General features: G+C 38.9%; 1 protein-coding gene across 3 annotated transcripts in view; it reads right to left on the bottom strand.

Moving 5' to 3' along the window:
- igsf21a (immunoglobin superfamily, member 21a) overlaps positions 1–20,396 on the bottom strand; it is a 362,000-nt gene that overhangs the window by 147,201 nt on the left and 194,403 nt on the right. For all 3 annotated transcript variants that reach the window (XM_074677099.1, XM_074677108.1, XM_074677116.1), the window contains exons 3-4: positions 15,962–16,083; positions 3,994–4,112 (exon numbers count right to left, since the gene is read on the bottom strand). In XM_074677099.1, the coding sequence (XP_074533200.1) occupies positions 3,994–4,112; positions 15,962–16,083 (241 nt within the window). The remainder of the gene's footprint in view (positions 1–3,993; positions 4,113–15,961; positions 16,084–20,396) is intronic.

Here is a 20,396-nt window from a genome sequence, read left to right as displayed (position 1 = left end):
TCCTGTATGTGCGACATTTCTTCTAACTTAATTAATATTAATTTGATAGACACACAGTCACATGCAGACTAATCAAGAACAGAAGCCGTCTTATAATCAGGCACCCTACTGAGTGTCTCTGACTGGCTGTTTGTAGCTATGAGCCAGACTACAACACATGTTTAAGTTCTATCTTTTTATAATGTAAAAGGAAAAACTTTATATCATCCAAAGTGTTTCAGTAGGTCAGCAAAACAGCTTCTAACACTTAAATACAAGGGACTTGAGTCTAACTCATACATCTAGGCTCATTAAAACTGGAAATACATAATGTGTTTTCCATTTTTCTTCAAGTCTTCAATAGGTAGTTCTTGCATCATGCCGGCTGGGTTCAGAGATCTTGGGCTTAAAAAAGGTTGGTGTCCGCTGATCTAGAGGATGAAAATCTTGCCTGTTTTTTCTGCACACCATGCAGATATCATCCAAAAATAGATGGGAAATATATCAACTGAGGGTCTTATTGGCTTTATACTAGCTATATTTCTATTATAAACATCAAAAATTAAGTATGGCAGCACTCCTTAATGCATTTCAAAGCAAAAACCTGACTAGTTTTCTGAAAGCTTAACCCCTTTAAGCGCTCCTGTACATGTACGGCACAAAGCCTGTAAAGAGATTGATTTACTTTTCTTTATTTATTTATATGTATCGATCACACTGTTCTTCACCCTGTCAGGTTAAGAAATGATCCTAATGCCTGCCGACGTTTTAATAATGGATAGTTTATGGCCTTGTTTTGTGTAGAAGACAGGGGCACATGCAGCTAAGACACCGTCAACACACAGCTTGAGAAGTCATGCACTGCAGCCATTGCAGGAAGCCAGCAGGAACAAATTTGAATTGATTTTTTCAGCTTTTTCTGTCATTCTTGTGCAAAGCCAATCATCTAGGAATGACCCCCCGCCCCTCCAAAAAAATTATCAAAACAAAACAAAAAAACAAAACAGTTAGAGTGAATGGTGTAATTTTTTTTAAGATCATATTTGTTTTGTCATGCCTGTGGACCTGCACAGTGAGCTTTAGTGACGTGACTTGGAGAATTTGTGTCACAGTGAGTCTTTGATCAAAACATTTTTGTAATCTAACAAGCTGTTTTGAGATTTTCAGGGAGTTTTTCCCTTGATTTATGGACATGAGTGTGGAGTTGCAAGAGTCGGCACAGACTTAATAAAAGATTGGGCTCCACCTGTTGTCCAAAACAGGGGTGTTCAAAGTTTTTTCAAAGAGCGCCACATTTAAGTTCAGAAGCTCTCACTAGCATATTGTTTAACAGATGAATGCTCTGTTTATTAACTGTTTCTTTTAGGGGTTTGTGGAAAAAAAAATCCATCACTGAGTGTAGTCAAATTATTAAGTCAAAGTTATAATTAGGTCACTTATTAAGTCAAACATCACCTGTCCCTCAGTTGTCTCTTGATACAGAATATGGTCATTTTTTCTGCAGTATGTGCTGTGTAAACATCAGCAAACCCTGCTTCTGATAGGGATGGGTACCGAATTAGGTACTTTTATAGGTACCTACCAAATTCTGTCAAAAGCACTGGGTACCAATTCATGAAAAATCACAAGGTACCATGTTTAGGTCCCTAAATGCATCCTTGTGACTGTGAGGGAGTGGAAGGGTATGCAATTTCCCATGCTGGACATGAACACAGCATTCTGGGGTTGTATATTGACGAATAAATATGTTAAATTGAAAAAAAAAGGATATTATTACTGAACAAATTGATTTTTTTTTTTTACCAAAGAAACAGAAAAAAGTCCAAAAATTGGTACCCTTGAGTACCAGTACCAAATTGTTTAAAATGTGAAAGGTACCCATCCCTCGCTTCTGACCAAGGAAAGTGTTCAGGATGTCATGATGTTTTGATACTGGGTGATCATCATAGTTTTTCATGTTCCAACTTTTTGGATCTCAAACAACATTTTTAGCCTCATATATATATATATATATATATATATATATATATATATATATATATATATATATATATATATATATATATATATATATATATATATATATATATATAATTCTTAACTAATTTTGTGCTCAATTTTCTCCTTGCCCACTGTTTCATTACTTTAATGTAGTACTGTGCCCTCTAATGTGTTTTCTAAATTCTCACATTTTCACATTCAAATACATTGAATTAAATACGTCAGAGTTGTTGTTGCATTTCCGCAGTATGTACAGAGCTTTGGCTTTAGTAGCCAAAGCACAGTCCAAATGTAGTTTAAACATGTTAGATAAACTTTGGTTTTGTTTGTGCATTTGACAGAAAATCGACACACAACTTGGAACATGGTTAATTTCAGAGACATAATAAATACATAGTAAGATAAAAGCTTGCGGTTGTATGAAAGTGGACCATGGGCCAGGTTGGAGTTTGTGCCATTTACTCAATAAATCACCATTGATCTTCAAGTTTTACACTTCCCTCTCAAGCTTCAACCACAACATCTACAGCGACCAACCTGAAGCTGAGGGTTCTGGCAGTGTGGATACTGGCTGCCAACCTTGTGTGTCTGATGTTGTATTGCCAAACATGAAGAATGAAAAAGAACTGAACATATCTGAGAGTTGGCACTATGAGCTCAAGGTCAGTTCTGCAATGTCTTGTTTGCCTCCAGCTGATATATGCCTGTTAGAAACTGGCAGGAGTATTTTAGCAACATTAAGAGAGTCCAATTAAACACATTTCACATTTCTTGTAAGCAATCGTGCATTCTGAGCTCACAGATGCAATTATTCTTGTTAAGGCCCCTGAATAATACCCTGAATAATTTAATCTTATTTCAGTCCAATAATATCAATTGTGTATGTTTGTTGTGTGAAAAATCATTAGCATCTACTTTACTCCTGGCTCTTCCAATCACACTTTCACAGAGCTCCTGCTGCACACAGCAAAAAGACCTCATTCCTATCAACTTGAGTTTTCACTTGAATCAATTCCTTGACCTCGCTTCCTTAACCCTTAAGATTTGGCATCAGGTCCATTTCCTTTGGGTTCAAAGTTGGAGGAAGCAAGAACTGTTTGATAGCAGACATTCTGGATCTGAATCAAAAAAGAAACAATCATTTGTTCCCAGTCTGGGTCCCATCAGTTCACAGCGTTTAAGAAAATGTGTTCATTCATTCTTGGTGTCAGACACAGAGTCAGACAGAAGGAAAGAAGAGTAGCCGGTGGGGAAGGCAAAATAAATAACTATAATGATACTGTATCATCCTGAAATATCACCTCGGTGTGAAATATTCTGTGTATTCATTTGGTGTGTGTGATTAATCCGCTTGTTGCCTGTAGTGCCATTGTTTCCTTCTCCCAGCCATCATCCATCTGAGTGGCGTGTCATTTTTCTAATGTTTTCACACAAAACCTTGACATGCAGCAGAAAGAGCTGACGGGTGCTATCAAATTTACACCAGGCTTGTATGAGACAATTGATCACCCATCATAAATTAACCATTTTTACACCAACACAGGCCAGCTGGAGTCTTATTACACTGCCAGGAATATCAACACTGTGACAGACCTTTTTCACATTAACCATTTCAAATTTTTTTCTTCTTAAAATTAAAAAAAAAAGATTGCTCACTTTAAATATAAGCCTTAAGGGAATATAAAACATGTAAATGGATGAAACGATAAATTATGTTTCCCAACATTCTTAGATGTTCCCTCCTCTAACACCTCACATAAAAACTGAAAGCTCACTATTTCAGTGATCAAGAGGGCTTTGTCTCCTGCCTGCAGATTCGCACAGCATCATGTTTTTCAATCTTTGTCATGCTGTCCAACGTGCTGTCTTTGAACAGTTTCTCTCCACAAACCCGTGTTCAAACGCAGCATCCCGCTTTAACCAGAAACACAATAATGATTGAAAGCAAGACACCGCTAAAGGATGTTTCCGTGCCACAGAAACATAAATATAAAATGTCATGATGGTACTCACACATAACAGTAAGAAAAACATTCCCTGAAGCCAGGACAACCTTCTCCCTTGTTGCCCGGTCGTAGATGCCCACGTGGCATTCATAAGGCCCGTTGTCTGAGATCCGTACTTCTGGGAGCCTGGAAAAGACAAGAGTCATTCTGTCAGCTCTCACTTAGTTTGCATTTTGCAGAATATGTTTCATTTAAAATAAGTTTAAAGTAAAAAAAAAAAAGAAGCAAACACTCAAAGCAGGAGAGTGGATATTTTCCTCTGCACACATGAGAACATGTATTTTGGTTATTAATTGCTGTCACCTCACAGTGTCACAAGGTTCTGAGGTCGGGAAGAGGTAATTTTAGAAAATATCCAAACATATGGTTTCCAAATGGACCACGATTCATTATTCTCACCTTGCTGACATAACTGATGAGTTATTTTTGCAATCTACATACGTGTTCTGATGACTCAACAAAAACTCTGAGGTAAAAAGCAATTTGAACCACAGCCTGAAAGATCTTATGCCAAGATCTTTCCAAAGTTTGTGTTGTTTATTTACAATAAAAAGCAAAATAAAATCATCACTTGTAGCTCCATTTTCCGAGACAGAAAAGCAGAGTGGTATACTACAAAACAGACCTAACAGAACAGTCATACTACATACTACATGTAAAAGCAGTAGCAGTGCAGTGTGTTCTACAAACTACATTCACATGTAGAATGTAGTTAACAGTTTGGATAACAGCCAAGGACTCCATTTCCCATGAGCACCGTGTGTTTTAAAGATGTGACTCTTGTATTTGTTTTTGACGTACATAAAGAAAAGAAAGTCCTCTTTTTGACACTACTTTTCTTTCTTCAAGCAAACTCACTCTTCATTTTATTGATAGACTCTCAAGTTTGAACAGACCACTGCAGAATAACTGCTGCATGTCTATAGACGTTTTAGCCTGTGCTCTGTCACTCTCCTCTTTAGCTTTCTTCTGCTCTGACGTCCTTTTTCTCTTTGACAGTCAAGCTTCAGAGTCCAATATTACTGCAAGATAAATACAAAATATAGTTTTCTTCAAAAAAAAAAGGACAGAACTTGCGTCTTACTGCTAAACTTTACCGGCAAAGCTTTAGTAAGACTATTTGCAAATCACTTATTCCGTCTTCACAAGGCCAGCCATTTAACCTGACAGACTTTTTTTTTACATCAAGCTTCATATCTTTTTCTTTTTTTTTAAATCAATATTGTCTTTAAATCAACATTTGGTATCAACTTGTTCTTGCCTTTAGCTGTTAGTTGGATCACAGTAAGCGGGTGGTTATCTTAGATTAAATCTCTTTGGTGTTGGCCTGATGGAAAACACTGTAATATTTTATCTCTTACATGAAAATGTAACCTCACTGTTTCATAATGTTTCATGTTTTATTGTTTCATGTTTTATGTTTCATTTAACACAAGTGTAATGAGTGCTTTTATTCTATTACTGTGTTTTGAAGCCATGAAGCTCATTAAACAGGGTTTTATAAAGAGATGATTAGCAATCAAAGAACTAAAAAAAAAAAGCCAGAACAAAACAAACAAAAAATGTCTCTATTACAAGCTTTAGAGCAATAAAAGGTTAAATACTGGGGGAAATTGATGAAATATACACAGGGCTCTGAAAGTAAAATTTAATATCACTACAATTTAAATTTAGTGAATTCAAAACAGAATGACAAAAAAGGTAATAAGATAAACAAGCAATTTACAGCAAACCATGTTAAACACACTCGAAAACCTCCCCTGTAGACCAAAGAGAAGCAGCTCACACACAGTAAGGATCAATAGCAATGGGCCCCCATGGAGGAGCAGCAAAAACAGCACCGCAAAGAGAGATCGATTGTCCCCCAGGAGTTGCATCTGAAAGCTCTTTCCTGTTATGTAGGCCTTCCTGCAGAACTCCTCCTGCCTACAAATGCGGGCAAATGCTGCCGCCTGGATGGATGCAGGGTGAAAAAGAGGAGGCCTGACAGAGCGCTGTCTGTTAGCTCGTCCAGTCAATCTCTGCATCAAATTAACTAGCATGTTGTCGTTTACTCTTTATGGCCTTCAGCATTACGCTCCAAAGAGTCGGAGCGTCTGAATATAAGACTGTATACGCTGGATGGAACGCAGAGACAAATTGCTTGGAGCTCTGAATGCAAAGAGAGGTGTGTAATCAGCCATGTTTCCGAAAGGAATGAGCAAGAAACAAAATGATGAGGATCATGCTGTGATTCTCAGAGTGCCGAGGGAGGTGTGATTGGCTTTGTGCTGGCTGGTTGCATTATAGTAAGTGCTGATGTAGCTCATCTCTGTGGTCTTATCCACAAAGCTGTGGTTCTGTTGTTTGCTCTCCTAAGCTCTGTATTCATGGATTCAAATCCATGGAAATGCAAAGAGGAGAGCTGGGTGACAAAAAAAAAAAAGAAAAATAGAAAGCATGGAGGTATTACTGGAAGAATAGTAAGAGCGCATAAATAAACCTCACAAAAAAACGACTTTCTGCTGATTACAGAAGCTCTACAAACCGTTTCCATGTGCATGAAACGAACAATGTTTCACTTATTCATGACCATTTAAAGAAACACAGATTTGACTTATCTTTCCCTTTAAGAATATTCATCACAGTGCATACTAAAGTGAATTTCACAAACTAATTCAGCATCTTTGCAATATATCTCCTGCTTCCTCACTTTTTTTTTTGTTTTGTGCGAATGATTCAGCAGCAGCAGCAGCAGGATTTGATTCTTTCTAACCACGTAGGCTGCCTCAGTGGGCACCTTCACCTTCCTTGCGAGATTGAGTGGGAAGATATCAGAACGAACACTTTTAATTTGCCACTGTAATCAAAATAAAATTAAAATAGACATTCTTAACGTGACTTCCCACAGGAAATATTTATCAATTACTGAAACACCTTACTCTGTGCTTTGCCTCCTGAAAGTTAGATTCAGTGAGACGGGGGAAAAGAAAAGACTGCTCCTCTGACATTGCTCGAATGAACAATTAAGCTTGAATAATTATTTTTTGATCACCTTCAACTAGACAAGCTCCCACGGTATTCACAAGGCAATTGGAAAGAGACAAGGAATTTCAATTTTCTGTTTGACGGCCAAACTGTTTGCAAATGGGACATGTCCTCCCCTTTACTAAGTTACCTTTAAAATCACATACAATCTGTGCCATTTGAACTCTTTGTGGGTTAAACTACATCTCAATCTATTCCACCTTATATCTCAGTAAAAGAGCTGTGTACGTTTTCTTTGAAACAGCAAACGGTCGACCAGCTCTCAGTAAATCAAGCGTAAACCTCATGTTGCATGTGTGATAGAATTGCCTCTTTGTAGTCTCCTGACCACTTAAAAGTGCTTTTCACTTCATGTCAGTGGGCATCGGACACATAAAAAAGTCCACCAACGATGGCAGAGGCTTGAGTGAAAGGTGCTCTCTCTTCTAGACAGGGAGAAAAACACTCACACACTAACACTAACATGACTTTAGGGAGTGCTCAAGGTGCACAATGACATACAAAAGGTGAAAAGGATCAAATCGTAGATCATCTGGTTTCAGTTGTTTTTGTTGAATTGGAAGATAAAATACATATAAAACAGAAGAAATAACTCCAGTCAGGAGGACTCACTTCACCTGGTATTTGTTGTCCTCAGAGCAACCATCTACCTGTTTCACAATTTGGGTGGAAAATAAGTCAGATTTAAGATTGATAGCAGTTCTAGTAATTTTTTTTTTTTTAAATTTCTTGTGATAAATTTTATTTTCTTCTGTTTTGTTTTTCTACACATGCTCTGACAGATTAGACATTGAATTTGCAAAAACAAAGGGGTAGGACTAGAAAAGTTTTCAAACTTCGTCCTACACCCTTCCAAATGAGGTATAATGATTGATGTTATTAGAGTTGTCTCTTTAATTGTTTATCTCTGTTCTTTTTTGTTTTGTTTTGTCTTTAACCTGTTTGAATAAACAGATACATGAAATTAAATTAAATTTAGGCCACCGCTGTATGACACTGATAGAATTAGACACGGCAAGGAAGGAGAAGCTGGGTAATGAAGTGGTTTAAATAGGTGTAGTTATTTACCTAATAGATCCATAACAGCTGGTGGGAGCTGGTGTTAAGAGCAGCTGATCTTCTGTAGGGCAGTGTTTCTCAAAATGGGGTCCCAGGACCCCCAGGGTTCCATGAACCATAGCTTGGGGGTCGGTGGAATAATTCAAAAGGGATCGTAAAAGTGTGCTATTTCATTGGAAAAGCATGTTAACAAACTGGGATCTCTGTAGCAATAGAAGCAGCTATTTTTTCAGATACTCCAGCCCAATTCAGTTTTGTGCCATAAGATCAACTAACGTGCTACAAAAAAAGAAAAAAAAAAAAAAAGAAAAAAAAAAAAAAGAAAGAAATTCTTGGTGCAGTGGCATTCAATGAGCAGTTTTGCCACCCAAGACAGCAGTTAAGTGTGTTTTTCCCAACCTGTAGGGCACCTTATCACACATTTTGGCTCCAGTGAGGTCACTTTAGAGGTTTTTTTTATTTATTTATTTTTTAAACAACTGGGCCACAAGGGGGGACTGCCCCCTGACCCCCCTCTGTGCACACCACTGCCTCGGTGCTAACATTTCTGATTTACAGTTACCTTTAAAAAGTGTTAAAAATGAAAAGTACAAGATATAAAATATAAGACATAAAAAAGTAAAAACATAAAAACATCAGATATGATCGTTGTGACAATAATGAAAGAGTCCTTGGAATAATGTCTAACTTAAAAGGGGTCCATAGTCTAAAAAAGTTTGAGAACCCCTGCTGTAGGGCATGTGCGCATCACTGAAGTATATTGTTTTTAGCATTGTTTATAGCTGCATGGTCATTTGTTCTGCAATGTGGAGCCAATAAAGCGCTGATAGCAAGAACACAAAACAAGGTTTGGAAAGGCAAACTGTAAAAGTCAACATCCGAAACATTTCCCTCCATGCCCAATCATCCTCAATGATGTCGTCCTAGAAGAGGTTTTGCGACACTGCTTTTGCTGTAACTCCAGAAAGGAAACCGTCTCTAAACTCACAACTTGACAGAGCCGTGTTAAATTTCACACACCTCGTTCTGTATGTTTGCACAAGAGAGAAGAAACTGAATACCAACACGGGATGTTAAAATATCTTCCAATGTCCTTAATCTATCTTTAAGGACTCTATTAGGGATGTTTGACAAAGAGCTTACCATCCAAACTCAAATACCATCGGTCCTTCAAGCTCCGAGTGTCATCAGCTCCACGCCGGATCTGTCATTTGTCTTACAAGGACTAATCGAAGCAGTGCACTTTAATTCAGAGAGAGTTACAGCTGCTTCCATTCTCTGAAAGATTATGACTAAAAGCTGTCAAACCCAGGCAAGAAGAGGCAATCTCACATGCAGCCAATATCAGTGTCACTCTTGAAAATGACTCAAAATTGAAAGCCGGCATGTAAGAGAAAAATATCTATCATTGTATTGCACTGTAATCACGTGTTCTTGTGAGAAAAAATAGGGCTAAAAATATAGTTTCCTCCAAACCGCTCAGAGTTTATTAAAGCTGCAGCGTTCAGAGGTTTTCATATTTGCTTGTACAAGTGGATTTGTCAGACTGCACAGGCTTTGTACAGAAGATTTACCGTTTTCAGGTGGAAATGGAAGATTACGGCGAGGGAAAAATCAGCTTTCTGCATTTCCGAGTCCCGTTGAGCTTCTGTGTTACACCATGAAAGTGGGACTGTGACCAGTCAGAGGCAATTTCTCCTTGACTGAGAGAATGGTGTGACTGTGGCAGGAGTGCACATTTTCTCTCTGGTTGACTAACACAGGCTAAGCATTGTGATACAGCCCGGGATACGGGTCAGCGCAGGAGGAATCCACCTTGTTCCGATGCTGATTCATTTGAAATCCCTCTCCCTCCCTCCTTCTGTGTTTTTGTGCTACACTTCCTCTCACATCCCTCCTGTGTTTGTACGCGGCGGCAGCAGCAGCGAGGGCGGGGGTGTTGTGATTTCTATTTGTTTGTGCATTCATGTTGCCATGTCCGTGTGCGTGTAAGTGTGTACGCCATCCCATTGTGATGATGCCTACTCTCCCAAAGGGATACCAGGATTGTCCAGATAAATCATCCTCAGCTGGGCAGCTGCACCACACAAGAGAGAAAAAAGAGGGTGAGGAAAGAGAAGGTGAAAAAAAAACTCAAGGAGGATGGAAGATACATGAGAGGAATGAAAGAGGAGCAACAGGACAGGAAAAGGGAGGAGGTGGGAGCATCATTAAAGGGTAATAAACGTGAATCATTCCACTTTCAAAGCCCTGGAGTCCTTTAACAGATTCCTTACCTCACAATTTAAACTTTAATGCATCAAATATGAAAAGTGTCAATACTGAAATATGGTCAAACACCTCTCTGAGATCTTTGCAACTGGTTCTGAAAGTAAACATTAAATTCTGCAAACAATTCATTAGTTGTTGAACAGCAGCTGTTCACCTGTTTACACTCAGAGGATGCGTTCTCTGAGTTATTTCTAAAGGCTGATTATTGACAGCAGCAGATGTTAAGTTTGGGCGGTGGTTCTCGATCTTCTGCCCCAGGTGTTTAGTTCAGGAAACTGACGGTACGTACATGTCAGTTGCTTGATTTCAAACTAAAGTGGAGGACGTACAGCTCAGTAGAAAATTGGAGCTGCATGTAAAGGCTTACTGTGCTTGATAACTTTGAACATTCGTTCAACCTACGTCATTTTAGCATCACTTTTGTACATCTAACCTTGGTCTCCTGACGGTGTAGACTATCACCCCAAATGTCTACTTAACATCCATTTACGATGTCCATATAAGAGCTACCCCCAAAAAATTAAATAAAATCTTGATCCACGACAGGACTTCATTCAGTTTTAAAGCCAAGTTGCTTTCAACTGAGCTATTGTCACTACTACTGTCTCTGTAGCCATTTTAGCAGTGGCGTGGAGTAAGGATTTTTTTTTTGAGGAAGCCAAGTGAGACAAAGCCTCTAATCTGTATAATTTTTAGGAAGTCGGGTACATAAAAGACTATGTTCCAGTTTGTATACCGCTATTTCATGTAACGGAATGACCTGTTAGAGCGCCCAAAGAGCGCTCATTTTACTTACTTTGAACACGGACACACGCCCTTTAGCTGTCCCACCCTCAGTCACTCATTCACACATGTACATTGTTCTCTTGACTTAGCTTAAATATCTTATTAACCTACTCAACCGCCCACTCAAACGCACAACCGGCCGCTTGATGCGCACTGCTAATGTGCTAATCTCCCTGATTTCATTCAGTGGCTTGATGATGACGATACTGTCATTTGATTGGTTTGAGGCCAAAGACGGGGTGACTTCCCTTGACACAGTCTTGGTCAATCACAGGTAAGCAGTGTCATGACCGCAGCCTCATCTGATTGGTTATTCATTTTTGCTTTTTTTTTCCCCTAGGGACGCCAACTCAGCTTGGCTTCCTTGCGGACAACAGTGTGCAGTATCGTATTTTCACCACACATTCGCCACAGAACATTGATGAGGGCGCTGTTTTACACATCGTAAAATGCTCAATAATTAGAGGAGAGAAATAAGAAAGAGATGACAGTGACCAAACACAGAAGAATTATTGAAACTGTTAAAAAGGAGTATTTTCATTAAATCACAGCTACAGTCTGAAAAAAGAGAGGAAGCATGGCTTCCAATGGCCTCTGGGAAAAAACGCCACTGCATTTTAGGCATTGTTATTGGTTTTTATACCTCTTCTAGATTCTATGCAAAACTGTGGTCCGAGTTCAGAAGGTGGCACACTGTTCCTGTTCATCTTCCTATAGTCTCATTTGATTTTCTCAGCAGTCGATGGTAACTATATTTGCATGCAAACGCGCTATACATTTCCACTTCAAACCTACTGCTTAGCCAAAGAAAGCAACAGGAAATTAACAGGTACAGGATAACACATCACTAGAACTTTAGAATGGAAAACAGGAAATGTAAAAAAATAAAAAAATAAAATAAATAAATAGATATATACTGTCTAGCAAATTGTTACTCTTATTCAAATCTCATCCAAAAATGAGGTTGACAGGATGTCCTTTGAGCGTCTGTTTGCACAATGGGGAGGTACTGATGACTAGGGGAACATCAAAAATGGTTGTTCAGTAGACGTTGGAAAAAAAAAAAAACCTCTGGAGTAAAAAAAATAATAATTTTAAAGATTTTCTTTAAACATCTATTTGTGGAGTGGGCTCACTTGCTTGCTCACTCCAGCCAAGACGTCCCCTTGACGTCCAAAAAAATGCTGTTCAAACATTGAACTGCATAGTGGCGTCCAAGTTGGGTCATAGTTAGATGTCCAATTAGTTGACCAAATTTGAACGTTGTGTAGACATACATAATTGGTCTTGGACCTACTCGTGATATAGACTTAATCAACATGCCCATCGGACGTCTAATGGTAGGACTCAATATGTAGAGTAAATGTGTGAGTTATGACTTGCAGAAACTGATTCCATGTTTAAAGTAAAACTACAGTATGATACTAGGTATGCTAATTAGCAGTAAAAATTCTCAGTTTCTCAATTCTCCTTCTGAGCATAACTGCAGATAATTTAGCCATAAGCATCAAGTCTTGTGTGTTTAAACTCCTCTCTGGTTTATATGCAGGATTTTTTTATTATTATTATTTTTTTTTTTACTAACGCCTGTTCTCTGAATATCTGTCCACTTGCTGATGTCTTCTGTCCATTCTTGGATTTCACATGAAGCTGGGCAACATTAACCATCCGTCAAAGTGATGTTGTTTCAGTAAAAATTGTGTTTTTCAGTCAGGCATCCCCCCATGTGGCTTTACAAATTGTTGTACCCTGTTGTACTTCAATTGCAAAAACAATGTGTCGCTGTAACTCTTTGCAAATGGTGCATAAGTCTATAGATGATTCAGAGATATTATAGCCATCCAGCACATTGGATCATTGAGGCCTGGGAGTTTTTTTTTTTTTTTTTTAATTTTATTTTTTTTATTTTCCATCTCTGCATCTGGATGTTGCTTTCTTTTACAATATGTCCAAGGACAGAGGTGATACCTGGGATATGTTCACCGCTGCTGTTTACCAGTGTAAGGAGCAGCCAGCGGCCAGATGTTGTCTAAATCTTTAACACTGAACTTTTTATCCGGAGCCCAGCTACTGATTAAAGTTCACCAACGCCTCCTCCCCTCATGTTGTAATGCACTGACCCTCTCACCCGGTCACTCTGGTCTGGTGTGGGTTTTCCGACAGCAGATGGCTTGGGGAGAGAAGCTGGAGAGAGCTGTGTTCTTCTTGGTTACTATTACTGTGTCAGGAGGTTTTTATGTTAATTCTTCAGATGGATAAAACTTTAAATAAACAACGGCTATGGCTGTCTTTCTTGATCTGAATGCATAGTTTAACAAATTTCACTTCCATTAAATAAAATTTGCAACTAACTGGATATCTAATGTGAGGATAGGAAATAAAAGCTTTAATTAAGGACACTCAGACACAAAACTTATATTCTACTGAGTGTATTTATGGGGAAAATAACCTGGAGTTTAATGATTTGCAGAATTGTGTCTATTTTCTGATTAATACTTTCTCTCCTGGTTACCTGCTTTTTCCAGTGCACCATTCTCTCTGAATAAAGGTGTAAAAGCTTAAAAATAATTCTTAACTAATAAAAAAAAATACTGGATCTGGATCTGAGAGTATAAACTTGTCAAAACACTCTCAGTGTGTTTTTCTTAAAGTATATTCAAACATTTGGCACCAATAAATGAACAGTCTTTGGCATGACTGTGAAGTTAATAATGCAAGTGGCCGAGCCACAACAAACATGTTTAAACAAGAAGAAAAAAGTCATGGAAAAGTAATAGAAATATCATTCTCTATTTCAAAATCCATAAGAAGCCTGAAGCTTAAGCTAGCTTTTATCCCCTACCCAAAACAGAGGAGGTAAAATATAGAAATAGCAATATTCAAGCAAGATCTTAAAATATTTCTTTCTAGCTTTACTCATTACATCATGGTGTCATGATTCCTTACGTTGGCAGCAATATCATTAATGAGCAGCCAAAGAAAGATTTTAAGGCTACATAATTGAAACTTTTAAAACTAAGTAGAGAGAAGAATGAAAACTCTTTTCCAGCTCCCTCTGCTTCAACAGGAGAAAAGGTTAAGGATATACTCAAGTCTGAAGAGATTGTTTAAATTAAGTCAATTTAGTTTAGGAACCTCAAAGATTTGAACCATTTATTACCCAAGGGAAATACAGGTGTAGTTGGTGTCATCAGTGTTGCCAACTTAGCAACTTTGTTTGCGACTTTCTGGACCCCCCAGTGAGAAAAGCGACTTACAACAAATCTAGCAACTTTTTTGGAGGCTCCAAGATCACAGGAGAAGTTTAAAAAAAAAAAAAAAGCGCTGTACTCAACAGTATTAGTACCGTTGAGTACCAATACCTCTTGCTAGGTACCAGGCATTGGTACCGTATCATTTTAAATGTGAAAAGTGCCCATCCCTAGTTATAGATCACCCAGGGTAAGGATGAGAGGTGTGTAATGCTAGGTTATGTAATAACGTCCTCACATGTAATAAAGCAATAAATTATCACTTCGTTATGTAATAATGCCACATTTTGTAATTTTCTGCCGCATTTTGTAATAAAGTTCTTGAACGCAATATGTGATAAACTTTGCCACATTATATAATAAGTTCTTACTTATAATATATATGGGAACCCGCGTTTTGTAATAAGTGATGCAATATATTACGAAATGCAGTGTTATTACATTATGGAGTGAACATTTATACATTATTATTACACAATGGGTCAATACATGTTAACCACAATTGAAGGTAATGCTTATGCCCAATAATAAAAAAAAACAACAGACATTTAAAAAATTTATTTAATTCTAAAACCTCAATTCAGGAATTTACTTTTGAAGAGTTAAGGTGTATATTTCATTTAAAGCAGCTAGGATAAATGAATAGAACACAAAGATAGGTGTGTGCAGTTTCTCTGCAGATGGAGAAGGAGGGGGGACAAATAAACACTTGAAGTACGTATGTGCGTCTCAGATTGCCAGGAAGCATAGAAGGAGGTCCAAATCCAATGAGAAGGAACACCACATGAAGATGATTCAACCTACATCCTTAGAAAAAAATGCTGTGGGCCTTATTATGGGTGCTGAGATAGACAGAAGGGGTCAGATTTTGTGAACTGCCCCTGCACATGTTGTAGTCAGGGAAGCGAAGCTGCACCCAGAGACTCTGTAAAATGCACATTCTTTACATATTATTGAGAACCAGGATGCCTCCTGCTTTATCCTCCCTATCAAACCATCAGCACGGGAAGAGGTAATAGAAGTATAGAGTCAGATTGATAAGTTGTAAGGTATTTTGGTGATGCATATGACACCTTGTTTCCGTCTCTTTACTCAACCAGACAATATGATGCGTCACTGTCGGCCAAATATTGTGTATCATATCCAACTGTGAGACACACAATGTCCCCTGCTCTACAAAAAACTGGGGGAAAAGTGCTTTACAGTAAAGGGCATCTAAGAGAGTAGGATGGGTAAAATCCCAAATGGCATGTTGTTTTATTCAAAGTTTTCATTATAACTTTTACAGCAACTTTTTGGAGAGGTTTCCCCAAATATTTCACATTTTTGTTACTTGGTTAAAATACATATATAAGAGACTGTACTCTAATGCAGAAAAAGCCAGCGTCCTGTCGTGTCAATAGTTTTTAGCAGTGTAAGTGAAAACATAGGAAGTTTGTCTAATTGACAGCTTTGGGAGTTCCTGAGTTTAATGGTAGGATTCAGCACTTCACAGCACCTCTAAAGAGCACAGTGCTAAGGGCACAGCTAAATGAATAAGTAGTTCTGTTTAAATTAAAGGTAATTGATTGCAAGGCTCACCGGACAGTTGATTGGTACACCAGGTCCTCACGCCTGCGGTAGTCCTCCATGTGAGAGTAATTGGTATTAAACATAGCATCATAGGTGAAGATTTTCTGCTTGATGGTTCCTCCATCTGTGACCTGTAAAGCGAAAAAGAGAGAGCATTAATAAGATGATTCCTCTAATGATGGATGGGACAGGGCAGACCTTTCTGCCCTCCAGGAACTCCTCCCACGTAAAAACTGTTGTCCCATGGCCCGTGGTGCAGATAGCACTCCTGCCTGCCATTACCTCATGGTATCATTTGCAGCAATGGTAAGCTCATTTCTTATGATGTCTGAAAGCAAGGGACTGAAAACCTGCTGACATGATAACATCAGCCAGACGGTCTCTGAGGCGGCTGCCTGTACGTGCACGTGCACATGGTTAAGTCTTAATGAAGACTGACACACCACGGTGTTCTCCGTGTGTCTGCTTTCTGCAGAGGTAATGGTTTGAGACGAGATACTGCAGAGGTAGGGGAGATGGGATTTTCAAAACACTGATCTCATCTTTTCTTCCATGCATGGTGGATGATGGAGTGCTTCTTTCTTTCTTTTGTAATATTCACGGGAGTGTTAACGTCACTTAGCATTTGAATGGCTGTGATTTCTCCTCTCTTCAGAAGCCATAAAGGAAGACGGGTGACAGGATTTTAATGGCGCCACTAATGCTGCTTTGAAGAGAGAAATTGTTGGTAGGCTAGGGCTGCGTTTTTTCCAGAGAAGATGCTATCGTTTTGATCCAATCCAATCCCTTCAGTGAGGTAAACAACGTCAAAGCAGCGTGAGATTATTACGTATAATGTCCCGTGTTATGTACACATCGCCTCATGAAGAGACAAAGTTAAATTGTGTTTATGTAAGCAAACAATTGTTTTCTGTGAATGTGGGGTAACTCATATAACCTCTTGCCTCTGGAGAAAGCACACAGCCTCGGGCTCAGTTTGCTAAGTGGTGCTGTACAGGGAGTTGACAATGCTGAAACAACCCAAAGCCAGAGTGGGAGAATAAATTACCTCTGTCACCTGTAACCAATACAAGAGAGGCTTTACACATCTCCACAGTTTTAAATAAAAAAGGTCAAGGAGCTCACTTAATACACTCTTTGCAGGCGTTCCTTCACTGGAGCAGACTTTTTGATTCCATTTGGCAAAGCAAAATTTGGCACCCTTGTCAAGGACCTAAGAGTGGCCATCTGCTCATTTCAATATCAGGTTTGTAGACATCGAGCATTGATGTGCTGTTGCTTTGAGCTGCAGAAGAGACGCGCAGCAGCAAAAGGTCACCCCTCTAAAAGCAAAGCAATGTTCCAAAACTTTGCTTTCCAACCATCTTGACTTGCGCCGCCACTTTAGATACAGTAATAGACCTTTTAAACCACCACTACAGGGAGTCAGGACACATCTCAGCCTGACATGGCTTTACAACACTGTTTGAGAAAACTTAAAGAGAAAATCACCACTAACTTCTTTAAAAGAATGATATTTTTATTGAAAGCTGAAAAGCTGCACATGTTACTGGATTAAAAACGAGATGTCACAGAGATAAAGAGCATTATTCAGAGTGAAGACTGCGTTTATCAAGACAAATTATGCAGCAGAACTGTCAGTGAATGCTTCAGTGCAGCGATTTGTCCTCAACTCTCAAAAAAAGGGACAGGACCTGTGTCATTAAATCACATATTTTTCATCTTATGAACAGATTTCCCCTTATTTTGTATTTTCAATCTGTAAAGACTTGACTGCCCTGTCAGTCTCTGAATATTTTGCTACCGCTAAGTGTAAGCAGCTAAAGCCAGATAACAAGCTGGATATGAATATATATATTTTTTTGTTGTGGGTGCTCATTATTTCCGAGCTCTTTCATTCTCAGCAACCACAAGTATTTCAGTGTAACACCCACTCCAGATAAAACTTCACTTAAAGGCCCAAATATCATATCCGAGGTGCAAACAGCTGTCAAAGTTTGAACGCCTGTATTTAACTGTCTTGTTCCAAAGTTTTTGGAGGCTGTAATTATCATTAAGTACAACAGGGAGTGCTCCTCAAAGCTAACGAACATGAGAAAAAGAGCTCTGAAATACCAGCCAACATGGCACGTTTGCACACACATATTTTCACAGAAATGTCCCACTATTCTCGTTTACAAAGTTAAAAAGCACAAAGTTTGCAAAGCAGTATTATCAGCCCCATCCTCATAGGGGAAAAAAAAATGTTGAACTAATACTGGTATCAGATCAGATCTGTATTGGTATCAGTGTTGGTATCAGGACTTCAAGAGTTGGATTGGTGCTTTCTTATATTTAATGTTTGGGTTCAAAAACCCAATGTTGCAAAAAGATGAGACTCAGATTTCACAGTTAGATATGCATCATATGTGCTGCTTTGGAGAAGATTACAGCAACTAAAGAAAGACGAACAGCAGTAACTGCAACAGGATGGCAAATTGACGCCGAATATTGTTGCACACTCAGCTTTTGTTGGTTCCAGCACTCCCTGTGGACAGAGGGGTAAACTGTCTAACAAAAGTTAGATTGCTCAATTTTAACTGTCAGTTTATCTACTTACTATTTTGGGCACCCACCATTGACTGTATAAAGAGTGGACAGCATGGCTTCACCATTTACCATTGTACAGTTTTGTAGCCAAAATACCCCCAACACAGACGCAGACATTGGCAGCCATTGTGCATCTCGAGTCTACGCAGGAAAGGCTATGAGGGACTCAGAGAGAATCTGAGTAAAGCTGGACGACAAAAATAATTATTTTTCTCTTCATTTGAGTCGAATCTCCTCTCAGTTCAACCTCGTGACATATTGTACATTTCCCGACAAAAATACACAAGGACGACAGCTGTCAATAATCATTAAACACACTGTACAGCCTTGTTTTTAACCTCTTATAACTAATGAAAATGAAACTTTTTGGAACAAAGAGGACCTGAATACAAGGCAGCCAAATAATGTCTTCAAATCACCACAACAATCGGATGTGAGAAACATTTTTACGAGGTGTATTCATTTTTTAAAGTTTGACCACAGCCCATCTTGAATGACTGGGAAGAGTGATTTTTTGACCTATACTGCAGCCAGCCACCAGGGGGAGCAGTTTTCGTGGCAACCTCACTTTGAGCCGAGCAAGATGACATCCAGTTTTTTCTTACAGTCTACAGTTCTCACTGACAGTCTAAGGGTCCAAAAAAACATAGTTCACTTTAATTTCTTAGCTCGCACACTCAAAACAGTCAAAAGTCCAAAATCCTGGTCTTTTTGGAAAACATTTTGCTGTTTGACTCGGTTATTTATCTTAACCCTTTCCTGACTTGAACTGTCTTTGTCTGAACTACTATACTCTGACTTCTACCAGTGCTGTACTTCCACCATAATCACAATTACAACACAACACAACAGGAATGAACTGGTGTCAATAAAGCTCATTGTACCTTACCTCACAGATAAATGGTAACAGGCTACTTGAAAGATAAGAGGATACTGTAGGTCATTATACATCATATCATGCTCACAGTGAAAATGAACACTTGATAGACTCATACCAGCAATCCCCGCTGGCTTTTTCTGAGAAATAATAGCTATAATGTGACCTAAATCGATGTTCATGTGTTTTCTAAGGTGAGCTGAGAACAGGTGTGTCTGGCTTTATTCATAACACGTTTCACCACTTGTTAGCTCTCTGATGCTCACAGGAGTAGCCTCCCACCCAATAGACAGACAGCTTCCAGAGTCAAATATAGCCTCAGGTTGCACACCGTGATGAGGTGGGTCATGTTTTAAATTATCCTGCTGTGAGTAAGCCAACAATGCAAAAGGAGAGGAAGCCAATTTACCTATTTATAGCCAGACTGTTACATATTAAAGGTCTGAAGCATACAGGAAATTCTCCTGTAGACCTTTATAAAAAGCACCAGCGATGTTTCCTCTGGGCTTTTTCTAAAACCGCATCACTTCTGTCGGAGCTTCATCTCCGAGTAGCACTAAAGCGTTCGCCTGAAGGTACAAGTTCAAAGCCCCGACGTGGGTGCTGGTCAGGCCTTAGATGATGCAAACCTTCAGTCGGACTGACCTCTTGTATGTGTCTGTGAGCTAAATCCAATGGCCTTGTGACCATGGTAGCTTTTCATTACATGTGGCAGACACCTTGGATGCTCATCTTTTTAGAAAGAAGAAAAACACACAACAGCTTACACAGGAAGGACGCATTGTAGGTAATATCCTTTACAGTGCAGTGAGACCTTTTCCTGTGGTAGAAATAGCAGCGCAAGCAGAAATAACCTGAGCTAACCGGCCTGTAACAGACATTCCTTTGAGGGAAGCTCAAACATCATTACCACAGTTCAGGAAACACTGACATCACGGCTGCTAATTGCGTAGAGATCTCCTGGATGTGCAGAGGAAA

The sequence above is a fragment of the Halichoeres trimaculatus genome, unplaced genomic scaffold (genome assembly GCF_033239565.1).
Source record: "Halichoeres trimaculatus isolate MK-OKI-2021-1 unplaced genomic scaffold, fHalTri1.1 fHalTri1_scaffold_1, whole genome shotgun sequence".
Taxonomy (NCBI): domain Eukaryota; kingdom Metazoa; phylum Chordata; class Actinopteri; order Labriformes; family Labridae; genus Halichoeres; species Halichoeres trimaculatus.
Note: the sequence above shows the minus strand (reverse complement) of the source record. Positions and strands in the feature narration are given on the sequence as shown.